Source organism: Emiliania huxleyi (genome assembly GCF_000372725.1).
Source record: "Emiliania huxleyi CCMP1516 chromosome Unknown EMIHUscaffold_159, whole genome shotgun sequence".
NCBI classification, from domain to species: domain Eukaryota; phylum Haptophyta; order Isochrysidales; family Noelaerhabdaceae; genus Emiliania; species Emiliania huxleyi.
Genome location: NW_005200993.1, coordinates 100,027 through 114,332, shown reverse-complemented (window position 1 = coordinate 114,332; position 14,306 = coordinate 100,027). Strand labels below are relative to the sequence as shown.

General features: G+C 65.3%; 3 protein-coding genes across 3 annotated transcripts in view; 2 read left to right on the top strand and 1 right to left on the bottom strand.

Moving 5' to 3' along the window:
- Positions 1–1,227: 1,227 nt before the first annotated feature.
- Positions 1,228–3,691, top strand: EMIHUDRAFT_229882 (hypothetical protein; the record flags this gene model as incomplete). The annotated part of the gene is made up of 4 exons (XM_005785697.1): positions 1,228–1,716; positions 2,568–2,648; positions 2,847–2,971; positions 3,340–3,691. The coding sequence occupies 4 exons, from the start codon at positions 1,228–1,230 to the stop codon at positions 3,689–3,691; spliced, it is 1,047 nt and encodes a 348-aa protein (XP_005785754.1).
- A 2,964-nt stretch (positions 3,692–6,655) lies between these two features.
- EMIHUDRAFT_229879 (hypothetical protein) lies at positions 6,656–8,891 on the top strand (the record flags this gene model as incomplete). Its single annotated transcript, XM_005785696.1, has 3 exons — positions 6,656–6,670; positions 6,805–6,867; positions 8,526–8,891. The coding sequence occupies 3 exons, from the start codon at positions 6,656–6,658 to the stop codon at positions 8,889–8,891; spliced, it is 444 nt and encodes a 147-aa protein (XP_005785753.1).
- A 4,728-nt stretch (positions 8,892–13,619) lies between these two features.
- Positions 13,620–14,306, bottom strand: part of EMIHUDRAFT_467830 (hypothetical protein) — a gene marked incomplete at its 5' end in the record, with an annotated part of 2,717 nt that continues 2,030 nt past the window's right edge. Inside the window, one exon of the mRNA XM_005785695.1 lies at positions 13,620–14,223. Within this exon, the coding sequence (XP_005785752.1) occupies positions 13,993–14,223 (231 nt within the window). The 3' untranslated portion in view covers positions 13,620–13,992. The remainder of the gene's footprint in view (positions 14,224–14,306) is intronic.

Below are 14,306 nucleotides of genomic sequence, written 5' to 3'. Positions count from 1 at the left end.
ATCACCTCGCCTGTCAGACACGCACCCGACAGCACCTGACAGCACTGACAGCACCTGATAGCTGGTCTGTTGGCAATCCCGCGAGCCGACGCGGCCAAAGGCACGCATGGCCCGTCGCCACCACCGGCCAATGCGCAATGGCACGGCGGGACGTGGACGTCGAGTGTGTCGAACCTGTGTGCGTGCTAGCGAGCTGCTTGTTTTCTCTTTGTCCTCGTAATTGACTGTCAGACAGGCGGAATTTGTTTCTTTTTATCCTCTGTGTCAGCGGCCGAGTACTAACTAGTAGCGTAGGTAGAAGGATGAGAAACGCCGGCGAAGTTGAGCACCACACCAGAGCTCCATGACCCCGTCATTCACGGACGACGTGCCAGACGACGCTCTCGTGCCAGCCTTCACGGGCGGGAATCCCTTCTCCTTCTCCTCCGAGGAAGGCTCGCCGCGCAGCCCACTGCGTAAAATCTTTTGAGCTAGACTTCGATGTTAATAACAAGCGAAGGCAGAAAGAAAGAAAGAAAGAAAACACACAAGCCCAGACGAGGGATGGGGGAGGAGGACAGGGTCCCCACCTGCACGAGCAGGATTTTGGAAGGACGATCAGGGGGACAGGTGGGGCTCTCCTGCTCCTGACAAGGGAAGCGAAGGCACACACAACAGGACGCCGAAAGGAAATCTTTTTGCCTTCGCCGGCTCTCGCCGGAGCATCGGAGCTCGTAGAGAGAGGACTTCCGCCGAGAACTGCGCGCGCCTTCCTCACTCGCAACGACGCAGACCCAAACACCGCTCGAACACGCTGCGCGCGACGCAGCGGCGGGGTACGCGTCCGGCGATTGGGCACGTGCAGTAGCGGGCTACACGCGAGCGATCGATCTGGCTGACTGTGACACGCAAGCCGTCACGACGCTCCTCGCCAACCGCAGCGCGGCGCGCCTCCAGGACGGCGCCGCCGCCGCGGCGGCGCACGACGCGGCGCTGTCTCTCACAGCGCGACCCGCGGACTGGCGGCCGCGGCTCCGTCTGGCACGTGCGCTCGGCGAGCTTGGCCGGCAGGCTGACGCCGGCCGCGAGGCGGCGCACGTGCTGAGGCTGTCGGCGGTGCCGGCGCAGGCGTCACAGGAGGCGGCGGCGCTGCTGCGCCGAGCGGCGGCGGAAGCGTCGTCGGCGCCCGTGGCAGCCAGCGCCGCCGAGGCGGCGGCACACTCAGCCGTGACGGGTGCAGGCTTCTCGATGGCAGACGGGCGGCAGACGCTGCGGGTGCACCTGTGCGCGCCTCTGCCGTGCGCGCTGCGGTGCGGCTGCTGGCACACGATCGCGGTGCGGCTGACCAACGAGATGGGCCTCTTCGACGCCGAGGCCTTCGCCGCCGCAGCGAGCGGCCGCGTGCGGCTCGACGCCGTTGCCCTCTCCTCCGAGGCTGGTCCGCTGCGGCTGACGCTGCGCCAGGCGGCGGATCCGGCGCCGCCGCCCGATGCGGCGCCGGCGTCGCTGCCCACCCATCCTGGCGACGGCGCCTCCGGCGGCGTGCTGCTCCAGCTGCACCGAGGCCGCGCGACGGCAGAGGTGCGACTGGAGTTGCGGGAGGAGAGGGAGAGCAGCTCCGGCTGCTGCAGCTGCGCGCGGCGGGGGCAGCACACGGCAGGCCGGCCGCAGCCCGAGCACGCGGCAGAGCAGTGTGCCGCGGCGCTCGCCGTGCTTCGGGCGACCGTGGAGGCTACAGTGGGCGATGGCGCCCGTGCGGGATCTGCTCCCGCGTGCGGTTCCGCCGGTGCCGGCGCCGGCGCCGGCCCGCGAGGCGCAGCCGACGCAACTCGCCGGCGAGCGGCGCCTCCCCCGGCGATGCCTCCCCTCGGCGCACTCAGCCTGCCGTTGCCGCTCCTTGGTCGCAGTGCTGGCGGCGGCGCTGAGGGCGGCAGTGCTGGCGGCGGCAGCGTCGGTGGCGGAGGAGACGCCGCCGACGAGCCCGCCGCCGACATTGCGCTGCGAGACGCGCTGAGGCCGACCCCAGCCACCCACCCACCCACCCACCTCACGGCCCGGCTGAGGCTTGGAACCACCCACCCACCCCCACCCTGCACCCACCTCACGGCCCGGGACATGGCGTTGCACGCGTACGGGCGTCGTCGCTGACACGTCCCGGGATACGTCCTGCAGGCCGAGCCTGCGCAGAGACGGGTCTCCCCTCCACGAGAGCGTGCAGGGCTTCCGGCTGCTGCCGCCGCCTGGCTGTGCGACGAGCCCGCTCCCTCTCCTGCTCGCCGAGTCTGCGGGCGGCCCGAGATCGCCCGAGATCGCCCGAGATCACCCGAGATCACCCGAGATCACCCGAAATCACCTCCGGACGGGAGTGCGGCCCGAGATCGCCCGAGATCACCCGAGATCGCCCGAGATCACCTCCGGACGGGAGTGCGGCCCGAGATCGCCCGAGATCACCCGAGATCGCCCGAGATCACCTCCGGACGGGAGTGCGGCCCGAGATCGCCGGAGATCACCCGAGATCGCCCGAGGTGATAGGCATCTGCGGCCGCGTGTGGGACTCGGGCGTCGCCCTCTGCGATTGGCTCGGCGAGGGAGGTCTCGCCATCGGCGACGGCGACCTCGTGCTCGAGGTTGGCTCCGGCGTCGGCGTCGGAGGCATAGCGGCTGCGTCGGTCGGCGCGCGCGTCCTCCTCACCGATCTCCCCGAGGCTTCCCCTGCTTTGGCGGAGAGCTGGTGCCGCCGAGGGAGGGCGTGTGGGGGGGCTCAGGCTGCGAGCGGCTCGGATAGGCGCTGCCTGCCTCCGCGACGACGCGACGACGAGATCACCCGAGATCACCCGAGATCACCCGAGATCACCCGAGATCAGTAGGCGCTGCCCGCCCTCCGCGTCAACGCGACGGCCAACGCGCACCGTTGCGCCCACCCGCCCGCCGTCGCGCCGCTTGAGTGGGGCTGCGATGACGCCTCCCTCCTCGCGCGGCTCGAGCAGGCGAGGTCACACTAGCACACTGGCCGGGGAAGAGGCTGTCTGCTATAGCCGCAGCCACTCCCAGCTGCTCGGTGTGAACAGAGTTCGTACACCGAGCAGCTGGGAGCAACTCGAGATCCCTCGAGAGTTCACGCGGAGTCGGCTGGGGCTATACCAGACAGGGGGAGAGGGAGAGGCGGAGTCCGGGGCGACGTCTCCCCGACCCGTCCAAGGCGGTCAGCGGCTGGGGCGGGACAGCGCTCCCCGACGGCGGAGCGGCGGAGCGGCGGGCCGGCGGCGGCGGCGGCAAAGCCGCGGCTGGGCGCGAGCAGAGCGGCGCGTCGGGCGAGGTAGGGCCGACGGCGGGCGGGGCGGCGTGGCTCACCTTGTGCAGCGACGTCGTATACGAGCCTGCCGCCTACCGCCCACTGCTGCTCACGCTGATGCGGCTCGCCGCGCTGGGCGTCGCGTCCCGCACCGTCATGGCACACCGCTCCCGCCACCCGGACGAGCACTTGTTCTGGACGGCTGCCGCGCGCCGTTTCCGGCTGAGGCTGCTGCGCGGGGCGCCGTTTGTGCCGCTCGGTTCGCCGGCCGGCACGGCGGCGCTGCTGCCCCCCGGATGCGGCTCCGGCACGGCGGCCGCCGAGCACGGCCGCGGCGCAGAGGTGCGGCTGATCGAGCTCGAGGCGATCCCGGGGGCTCCGCCGCTGGGGGAGGAGCTGTGGGGCCTGACTGAGACGTGACTGCACCCAAGCAAGCTAGAGCCGTATACGCGTGCCCCGTCGCCCGTGCCGGCTGCCGCGTGTCGTGCACGCGAGACGCCGAGAGAAATCATCTAAATAAATTCTGTCTCGTGCTGCGAGACTTTGGAAGTGCCGCGGTGGACCTCGATGGACCCCCTAGTCTCCCCACAGACGCCACTCTGAGCCGAAGCGCCCAACGGCACACACCGACCAGGCACACCTCGGTGTGCTCTCGCTGCCCGTAGCTCTAACTACGCGGGCGTGCGGGGCGCGCTCCTCTCCACGCCACCCGACGTGGCGTGGCTCGGGAGGCGTGGTGCGCCTCTTAGCGGAGGGTGGCCTGCGCCGCGTCGGGGAAAAACTTGACGAACTTGCCGGCGTGGCCTGGCTTCATCTTGATCGAGGCTGCGATCTGCGATTGGGGGGAGGGGCGGGGGGGGGGGGGGCGAAGGCAGAGAGGCTTAAGAGCAAAAAGAGGGGTGGCGAGGGGGGAGGCGCCCCGGGCTGCTCGCACCTCGGTGAGCTCCGCCGTGTCGAGGAGGGCGAGGTAGCCTATGAGAGGACGCACCCCCATTGTAGGAGACTGCGCGTACGAATGCAGCGTCGAGGAGGGCGAGGCAGCCGAGGTCATCCCAGCCATCGAGCTCGAACGCCTGCGCGTACGCGCCCAGATTGAGCCTCTCGAGCGCGTTCTTCACGGCCTCCATGCCCGAGACGCGCACGATCGCAGTCCCGGCGGCGGGCGGCGCGGGCGCGCCGGCTACGGCTGCTGCTGGCGCGGGCGCGGGCGGCGGCGCGAGGCTCGGAGAGGAGGAGGCGGCGGCGGAGGAGGACGCGGCGGAGGAGGAGGGGGAGCTTGCTTCCGACGCCGGGGGGTGCACACGCGCCCGCTTCGGCGCCGGCGGCTGCGGAGCCGCCCGCTTGCCGCGCGCCCTATCCTTGGCGGCCAGCTTTGCCGCCGAGGCGGCGGAGGCGGCGGCGGCGAGGCCCAAGCGAGCCGCCTCCGCCTTGCCCTCGGGCGAGCGCGCAACGGCGAGCGCCGCCTCGTCGGTGGTGGCGAAGGCTCCGAGGTATCTCCCCTTGACGACCGCCGCGAACGGCTTGAGCTTTTCCATCGAGCCGCACCGGACGCCCCAGAAGCCGCTCATGCCGCTGCCCGGAACGAGAATGAGGCCCTCCGCCCGGACCGCCGCCTGAACCTCTTCCTCGGACAGCTCCTTAGCCTCCGGCGCCTTAACGGCCGCTTTGCCGGCCGCGCGCGCCTTGCCGCCGGCAGCCCCGCCCGCTCGCGCCTTGCGGCCGGCAGCCGCGCCCGCGCCGCGCTGTTGGCTCTTGGCGTCGGTGTTGCGGCCCGCTCGCACTTTGCCCCGCGCGACCCACGACAGCGGGTGCCAGCGCTCGTCGCCGTCGTTGTACGACACGTGGAAGTATCCGTCCTTCAGCCCATCGACCACGCCGGCGAACCAGCAGTGCGACAGCTCTGCCTGCTTCGCGCCTGCATAAGGCTTCAAGCCCCATTCGACCTGGACGCGCACCCCGAGGTGGATTGAAGGTGGTTGGGGCATCCACACCGTGAGCGCGGAGGAGGCGGAGCGGAGCACGCGCGTCATCGGAGTGGCTCACACGGATGAGACTGCGCCGATCGTTACCACCGACCTGGATGCACTTGCCGCTCTCGCCACGATCGGCGGGTGGACTCGCCCCCGGGGGGGGGGGGGCTTGCCGCAGCTACGGTTTGCTTAGGGTCGATTCCGCATGGTACGGGACCCCTCGATCGTCTCGCCCTCCCTCACTGGTATGTTCATGGGGGGGGGTCATAACAAACACGGCACAGGATCGAGGTGCACGCTGCCGAAGCAGTGTGTGTCGTCCCCCCTCTCTCTCCCCGACGGCGATGGCTTAGGCTGTATATGCTTTGCCTCTCGCACCCCGTCTGTTTTCCTTTCCTTTTTTCTCTACAGCACCCTCTCTTTTCCTCTCTATTTTCCCGAGAAAACTCCGTGGAAATCGTCAATTTTTTGGCTCTGAGCCGAGTCTGAGGCTAGTTTGGGCCCAAAATCAGCCAAATTTTAGGCCAAATCGTCAAAATGCCGGGAATTTTGCGGAGAACCCGTGTATACCTGGAAATTACCCTGCGACCGCCTGGGTATTTTGTCGATTTCCTCAATTTTGCCTCAGATTTTGCCCCGCCCAGACCAGCTCTCAGAGTCAGACGCAGGGAAACTCGCGAGTTTCTAGAATGGAGCACCAAACACCCTCTGTTTTCCCTGGAAATTTCCGGAAACGCAAAGTGCTGGGGACCCTCTGTTTTCCTTTTTGTTTGCCGGAAAAGTATATACAGGCCAAGCGATGGCGGTGTGACCGATCGAGCTACAAGAGGAGCTTGCTGCTTGGTCAGCAGGATCCGGGCCTTCGTTGTTAATAATAATGTTGAGCACTTGAGCACCGGATAGGGTCGATTCCGCATGGTACGGGACCCCTCGATCGTCTCGCCCTCCCTCACTGGTGTGTTCATTGGGGGGGTCATAATAATGTTAATAATAATACAGACGGGTAGCGACAGAGAGGACGGGCGGATTAGGGGTCCGCTTTGTTACCCCCATCCCCGAGTAGGTCGACCGGGCAAGACGCCGCCGCGAACATCAAGAACGAGCTGCAGCAGCTGCTGCCCGGAATCAAGATATTCCTCGACGTGCGCACCCTGGCTGCTCCCGCTCGCGAGCGACGACGCTATGTCCGACGCTACACACCTTCGCAACAGGTAGATGATCTTGACGACATCGGGGCGCTCGAGGAGTACATCGCTCGCTCGCAGATGATCCTCTTCTTCCTGTCCAAGGGCTACTTTCGAAGCACGGCAATCATACCCTCTCGCACACCTCTCTGAATGGCCACCTGTACCTGTACCTGTATGCCACACCACCCGTTCCGAGCGCCCACGTGCCAATCCACGCCGGCTCACGGATGTCGACGGCGCTGGTGAGGCCCATGCCGCCCATCTTGACGGGCAGGCGCCTGCTTGCGCGCGCGCTCCCAGCACGTGCCGGCGGCGCCGACCCGCGGCCCGCCGACGAGCTTGCTTGTATAGCGCTGTAGAGCGCTGTGTCAATCAGCTCGCGTCGTGCCTCTCAGCGGCCGGGAGGGTGACCGACGGCGGCATGGCGCGAAGGAAGAAGGTGAGCGTCGTGTTGCTGCAGAAGCGCAGCAGGACCTGCGTCACCTGCTGCGCCGAGTGGATCTCTTCGTGTCGCGCTTCTTGAGGAAAAGAAAAACGGCTTGGCACGACGAGCGGCTGGGCGAGGCGACGAGGCGGCGGTGCTGGCGTGGCTTGATTGCGGCGGGCGGGTCGATGCGACTTTTGGGGAGGGCGAGAGGAGTGGTGTCACCGTGCTGATGCTCGCCGCCGGCAACGGCCGGGAGGCGTCGGTCGAGCTGCTGCTGCGGCGTGGCGCGGAGGTCAACCTGCAGACCTGCAAAGGCGGCACCGCGCTGATGTACGCCGCCACTCACGGCCACGAGCGGGTGTTGGGCCTTCTGTTGCAGCGCGGCGCGGAGGTTAACCTGCAGAACAGCGACGGCTGGACCGCGCTGACGTACGCCGCCGGCAACGGCCACGATCGGCTGGTCGATCTTCTGTTGCAGCGCGGCGCGGAGATCAACATGCAGAACTGCAAAGGCGTCACCGCGCTGACGGTCGCCGCCATCAAAGGCCACGAGCGGATGGTCGATCTTCTGTTGCGGCGCGGCGCGCAGATCAACAAGCAGGACAGCGACGGCGGCACCGCGCTGATGATCGCCGCCGGCAACGGCCGCGAGCGGGTGGTCGATCTTCTGTTGCAGTTCGGCGCGGAGATCAACTTGCAGAGCGACGAAGGCTGGACCGCGCTGATGGACGCCGCCTTCTTCAACCACCCCGCCGTCGTCCTCCGCCTGCTTCGCGCGGGCGCGGATACAGCGGTGCGCTCTGCGGACGGCAAGTCCGCGCTGCAGTGGGCCAAGGAGAAGGGCCACGCCGCCTGCGTCGGCGCCTTCCGGCAGCACATCGAGGAGGTGACTGCGGCCCAGCGCGAGGCGGCGGCGGGCGGTGCGGGCGGCGCTTGCTCGGGCGAGGCGGCGGCGGGAGCGAGGGCCGCGGCCTCTTCCGGCTCCCCGGGCAGCCTTTCCGAAGAGGCCAGGCAGGCGGCTGCGCGTGGCGAAGAGGCGGCGCTGCTGGCATGGCTTGACAGCGGCGGGCGGGTCAACGCGACTTGCGGGGTAGGCGATACGAGCGGCGTCGCCGCGCTGATGCTTGCCGCCCACCACGGCCACGTGCGGGTGGTCGAGCTGCTGCTGCAGCGCGGCGCGGAGATCAACAAGCAGGACAGCGTCGGCGTCACCGCGCTGATGCTCGCCGCCCAGCATGGCCACGAGCGGGCGGTCGAGGTGCTGCTGCGGCACGGCGCAGAGATCAACCTGCAGAATAGCGTCGGCGGGACCGCGCTGATGATCGCCGCCCGCGAAGGCCACGAGCGGGTGGTCGAGGTGCTGCTGCAGTGCGAGCGGCAGGACGGCGCTGCAGGTGGCCAAGGAGAAGGGCCACGCCGGGTGCGTGCGCGCCCTCGAGGAGCATGCGGCGGCGGCGGAGGCGGCAGCGGAGGCGGCGGCGAAGGCAGCGGCGAGGGAGGCGGAGAGAGCGGAGGCGGAGGCAGAGGCGGCGCGGCATGCCGAGGCGCTGCTGGAGGAGGCGGAGAAGGAGGGGGAGCGCGCCAAGGAGAGCAAGAAGGGCAAGAAGAAGAAGAAGAAGAAGAAGGGGAAGGGCGGGGGGGGCGGCGCTGGGCCGTCGCGGGAGCCCGAGGATGAGGCAGCGTTGGCGGCGGAGGAGGAGGCGGAGTTGGCGGCGGCGCTCGAGGAGAGCACGAGGCTGGAGGAGGAGAGGCGGGCGCCCGACGAGCAGGCGTCGTGCTCTTTGGCTGCAGAGAGGCCGCCTTCGGGGGAGGAGGAGGAGGAGCCACCAGCCGACTTCATCTGCCCGATCACGACCGAGGTCATGAGCGACCCGGTGATGGCGGCCGATGGGCATGCTTACGAGCGGTCGGCGATCGAGCGCTGGCTCGCGACCAAGTCGACGAGCCCGATGACAGGCGAAGAGCTTGGCAACACAGGTCTCTTCCCCAGCCACATCCTGCGCCGGATGATCCGAGAGTGGCAGGGGGCGCAGTGAACAGTGTTGCCGGCTGCACAGATCGCCACACTGGTCTCCTCACCTTCTTGCACGTGATCGGAGCGCATGGTTCATTGTGTAAGGTGGCGCGCCTATGCCGTATGTGCTGTTCTCGACCGTTCTCCCATGGGCTCTCCCATATGCATGTCGCTGAGTGGTCGCTTTCGCTTCTTTCTTTTAGCCCTCACACGACACAATGCATGACCTTCATGTGTTGTAGCTACTCTTTCAAAGGCAGGTCACAACCCCGCTCGACCTCTATTGGTCTTCGACTTCGTGCCGAGCTCTACGCGACTCGCGAGCTGGCCCGCAACATCGCTCACCGCGGAGTGGCGAAGTGCGGCCGCTGCAATATCGAGGGTGGTCCCCCAGAAGTGGTGACGAAAAAGCCACCCCCGGCAAGCGGTCACTCGAACCGCGAACAAGCGAACTTTGTTATTTTTTCCAGAGCTGGCCTGCTTGAGCGCGCGCGCGCGTGTGTGTGTGTGTATGTGTGTGTGTGTGTGTGTGTGTGTGCTCACACCGTACTCACGAGAGAGAGAGAGAGAGAGATGAGAGAGAGAGAGAGAGAGAGACTCAGAGAGAGAGAGAGAGAGAGAGAGAGAGAGAGAGAGAGAGAGAGAGAGAGAGATGAGAGAGAGAGAGAGAGAGAGAGAGAGAGAGAGAGAGAGAGAGAGAGAGAGAGAGAGAGAGAGAGAGAGAAGTACTGTAAGGTGCCTATATCGTGTAAAGAAAGAAACCCGACTACGTCACGTATGATCAATAAACCACACCTGGGCGTTTCCGCGAAAATTAAGAAACCACGGCGCGCCGCAGGCGCGCCGGCTGCGCCGCCAGCTTTAGATGGTCTCCTCCGTGCTCCGAAAACAAAGAAATCCGCGGCCGCGGTCCGCCGCCGGGGCGAGGGCCGAGGGTGCGCGAGGGTGCGCGATATCGCGCGATATTTGCGCGATATTGCGCGATTTTGCGCGATATTGCGCAATATTAGGCGATATTAGGCGATCATTCACGATACACCGAAAATTCCCGCTAGACTAGGGGTTAACCCTGAGGGCGATCTGGTGCTTGTAGGGCTTGAGCGTGGCCTGCCATGTCAAGAATATATCTGATTTTGAGAAAAAGAAAAGATCTTCGTCCTGCAAGGACGCCTAAGTGCGCCCTTATTTTAATAGTCCTACAAGCGGGTTGCTGGCTCCAACTCCAAAGAGTCCTGCAAGGGTCGCTGTGCTCTCTGCGTCATGGCGGCAAGCGTGGCCATCCTGGCGCTGGCGGCCCAAACGCTCGCGTCCAGCGCTACTGTGACCGGCCGCGATCTCATCGGCTTCGACCGGGCAACTGGCGACTATCTGCCAATCTACAAGTGGATCTTTGATGGCGGCCTGCGCGACTTGGTCAAGCTCAAGTACCCGGACGATCTCGGCGACAACTTCTTCAATGACACCTACTGGGAGGACATCTTCGACAAACGGATCAAAAACTTCCCACCGGCACCGCCTGGCAACGACCTTGCAGGCAGCTTAGTCGCCGTCGGAGTGCCGACTCCGGCCATTTGCAACGCCGACCTGTGGAGTCGGGAGAGCCGCGACAGGAACGCACTTGGAGGCAGGCCTCCATGGCCTGGCTTCACGTGGCCCTGCACTTGGGAAGATGGAGAGGCGACTTGCTCCCGCTGGCTTGATGAGATGGAGCGCTCTTGGACTTCGGTGCGGGATGAGTTTGTCGAACTTGGACGACATTTGCCTCCTCTCGCCCCAGTTCCTCGTAGGCGAAGGGAGGAGATCACACCAGAAGAGGCGCGGATGATCAGGGGCTGGCGAGACTACGGACAAGCGGCGAAGGCCTGCCTGCAAACCATGGAGAACATGTATCGCTCCTTCAACGACGCTGAGTGGCTTGGCCAGTATTGGGATTTCGCCGCTGGTACAGGCGGCGTCGGCGGCGACGGCAGATATGTGCTGACTGGGGAAGACGCGCTGCGTTGGAGCGATCTGGCCGGAGACATTTGGGAACAAGCAAATCACTTCAACGAAGAAGCAAATCAGGTTCGGTATCTTGACTCTAGCGTGCACGATACACTTTGCCGTCGTGGCTTGGGGGATCCGCGAGCTCAGCAGAGGACAAACGCCAACTGGTGCACCTACCAGAACACGGTCTACCAAATAGACACGTATCCGCGATGGGCACAGTGCTTTGTCAGGAACAGGGTTCCCGTGCGGCGGCGTCTTCACGAGTCTTCAAACGACACTCGCCGGGAAGACCGCCCGCTTCAGGCGCCTGAGGAGGTGTGTCCCGACTGTCAAGCCTGCCCAAAGGAGGCGTCCGACGACGCAGAAGACTTCTTCGCCAAGGACTCCGAGGCAGGGGATGCGGCGGAGGGCGTGTTCGACTTCGCTTCTTCGGATTCTGAGGCTGCAGGCCCCCTCACTGCTTCGTGGGCCGAGGACGCGCTCGACCTCTCGGACCTCGCCGAGGCTGGAATCGGCGTCGCCCTCCTGCTACAGCAGATGCAGGAGGCGGAGGAGTTTGCAGAGATCAAGGCGATGCTTGGCAAGATCGGCGCCCAACTGACGCACGTAGAGGACCTCGAACTTGAACTGGAGGGACTGATTGACGGATTGCACAGAGACGAGTACCAAGGGGCGATGGCGGCTGTGCTCAAGGACCAGGCCAACCTAAACAATTCTGCAACAACCCTCAAGCTTCCAGGCGTGGGGAGCGCCCTCGGGGAAAACCTCTACAAGGGGATCGACGCGTACTTCAAGACGAGGGAAGGAAAGCAAGTGGCAAGCGAGGTGTGGCGCGGCAAGTCTCTCAAGCCTCTCAAGCCCATGGAGGTCGCCCTCCAGCTCATCAAGAAGTTCGATGACCACCTGGTCAGTACTGGTGCAGTAAGAACGGACGAGACGGAACGCCTGATGTCGTACGCGGCCCGCCTTGTCGGTGATGGCAGCACCGTCTCGAAGGGCAAACTCCCTTCTCTGGATGACGTGCTCACCAACTACATCACTGCGCTCAACACAATCACAAATGCCGTCGCGGCAAAGGATCCTGGCGATCTGACGGCTGACGGCATCTTTAGCCTTGTTGGTCTCATCAACCGAGCGCAGATGAACGCCTTGCGATCCGTCGGACTCAAGCAGCACGCATTGCTTGTGGGCACGGCGATGGGCCTCGGCTTCACGCAGCAATCTGTCCCGCCAGAGTTTGGCTCGTGGACCCTCGGCCCAGCCATGGACTACACCTCGATCATTTCTCAGTTTGGCAAGCTCCCGGCCGCTGCGCACAAGCTGTACCAGAAAACGTTCGACACGATCAAGGTCAAGGCCGGCGTCTACCAGGTGGCGATCTGCAATCAGGTGGATCGGCGGATCCCGGGCCCTGACGATCATTGCGGGAGGTTGCCCGACAAGGTTTGGAAGGTCGTTGACAAGCAAGACTGTGCCTACTTTGATGCCTTTGACTTCAACCCGGGCGACTGTGTCGATGGAGAAAAGTGCCCCACCAGCTACACGGCCGTCGCCGGGTTTCCATGGGATGCGTGGAGGGAGCCGGGGCAATGCACCGTCTTTGAGAATACGGGCCGTGGAAGGCTGTCCAGGACCCTCAAATTACTCAACCGGAACGTCGTCCATTGTCACCCGGAGCAAGGGGTTGGAGGGTTGTGCGAGCGCAATCCAAGCAATCGCGGAGATAAACTAGGCGCGCAGGTCACAATCAAGACTAGCAGCAGCCAGGGCTTCGTGCGGTACGACATAACCAGCCTTGAAGATGTCGAAGGAGGTACGTTCGGCGTCTCCATCACCGACGGCTCAGTGGGTGGGCGGAACACCACATCCAACTCTCACGCCTACCTGGGATGGCTAGACAGCGTCACCCGGTACGACCAGTACCTCGTCAATGCGAGCACGCCTGCGCGCCCCCCCGTCGTCGGCGACGGAGAGTACAAGTGCTGGGTCCAAACACCTTACATCAACCTTGAGCGGTACACCGGTCCGCGCATCAACGCGTGCATGCAAGCCGTGTCCGGCGGGCCAGGCATGCTTCGTCTCTGCGACCAGCGCTTCATGAGATTCAACCGCGACGATAACACTTGCGGTTGCTGTGGGCAGCGATCCGGGGGGGGGACTGTCCCGTATACGCGGAAGCGCGGACAGCCAAATGGCTGGAAGCTCTACGCGATCGACGGGAAGCCTTCCGACGCAACAGCGCCGCCACTGCCGCCCTTTCCGCCAGGGGATGCACCGCTTCCACCACCGCCTCCGCCTCCAGCCCCGCCGTCCCCGCCTCCCCTGCCGCCCTCTGTTCCTTGCATCCCAATCGGGCATGAATGCCAAGATCCAAGGTTTCCCAACCCCTTGGCGCCGAACCACCAGCCCGACGGGCCCTTCAGTTCGTGCTGCCCCGGGCTTGTGTGCAACTGCTTGAGCAAAGGCAGCTTCTGCTGGTGCGAAGATGATGCTGAGTGATGCTGATGAGTGACGCGTGCTCGCTCGATGATGTGTTGTTGTGGTTGGTAGTAGAGAGGGGCTGTTTAGTAGAGACACTAGAACTGTTTGTCGTTGTGAGTGGTAGTAGAGAGGGGCTGTTGAGTAGAGAGGGGCTGTTGAGTAGAGAGACGAGATTGGTTTGTTTGTTTGTCAATTGCTGAGAGTTGTCGAGTTGTGGTTGTCGATTTACCCTAGGCTAGTCTGGCCGATTTTTTTGCGGTATCTTGATGATTTAACTTAAACAATTTAATAATTGTGTCATCCTCGCAAGACGGCTCAATACCTCTGCGGCCGACGGTACTCACACGGGGCTGCCTACTCTCCACATGCACATGACATTGTACGTAAAGACATACCTCAAGTACAGCTACAGGGCGTGCGCTCGCGATGCTGCAGCGCGGCTCGTGCGCCGCAACGCTCGGCTAGCACCGGCGGGCGCCACCCCCCGCATCGGCGGATCACGCGCCACAGCATAGACGCATGCCTCCCCCGACACAAGTCCTACTCGGGATTCGGCGCCCGCCGCCCTGCGCGCCGCGGGAGCGCGCGGCGGCGTGGCGCCGACGGGGCCGCGCCCCACGCTGCAGAAAAGGACGGCTGCGCGGCGCGACGTCTCACGCCAGCTCTATCGACCCGGGGGTGCCGGCTGCTGCGCGGAGCGCCGGGGTCGCCGTTGCCGCCGCCGCCGCTGCCGCCGCTGCAGGCGTGGCTGCCGCAGGCAGCTTGGCTGCGGAAGCGGCGGCGGAGTCGGCGGCCCGCGCCGTCTTTGGCGACGGCCCGCCGGAGGAGGGCTGGGCGCCGAGGAGGAGGAGGAGGGAGTGCGCTCCTTCGTCTTTGCGGGCAGCCTGCGCGCCAAGGGTGACCGGCGGAGTTGAGGCGTTCGCCGGTAGGGGGCGAGACAAGGGGGGAGGGAGGGGGGGGGGGGGCA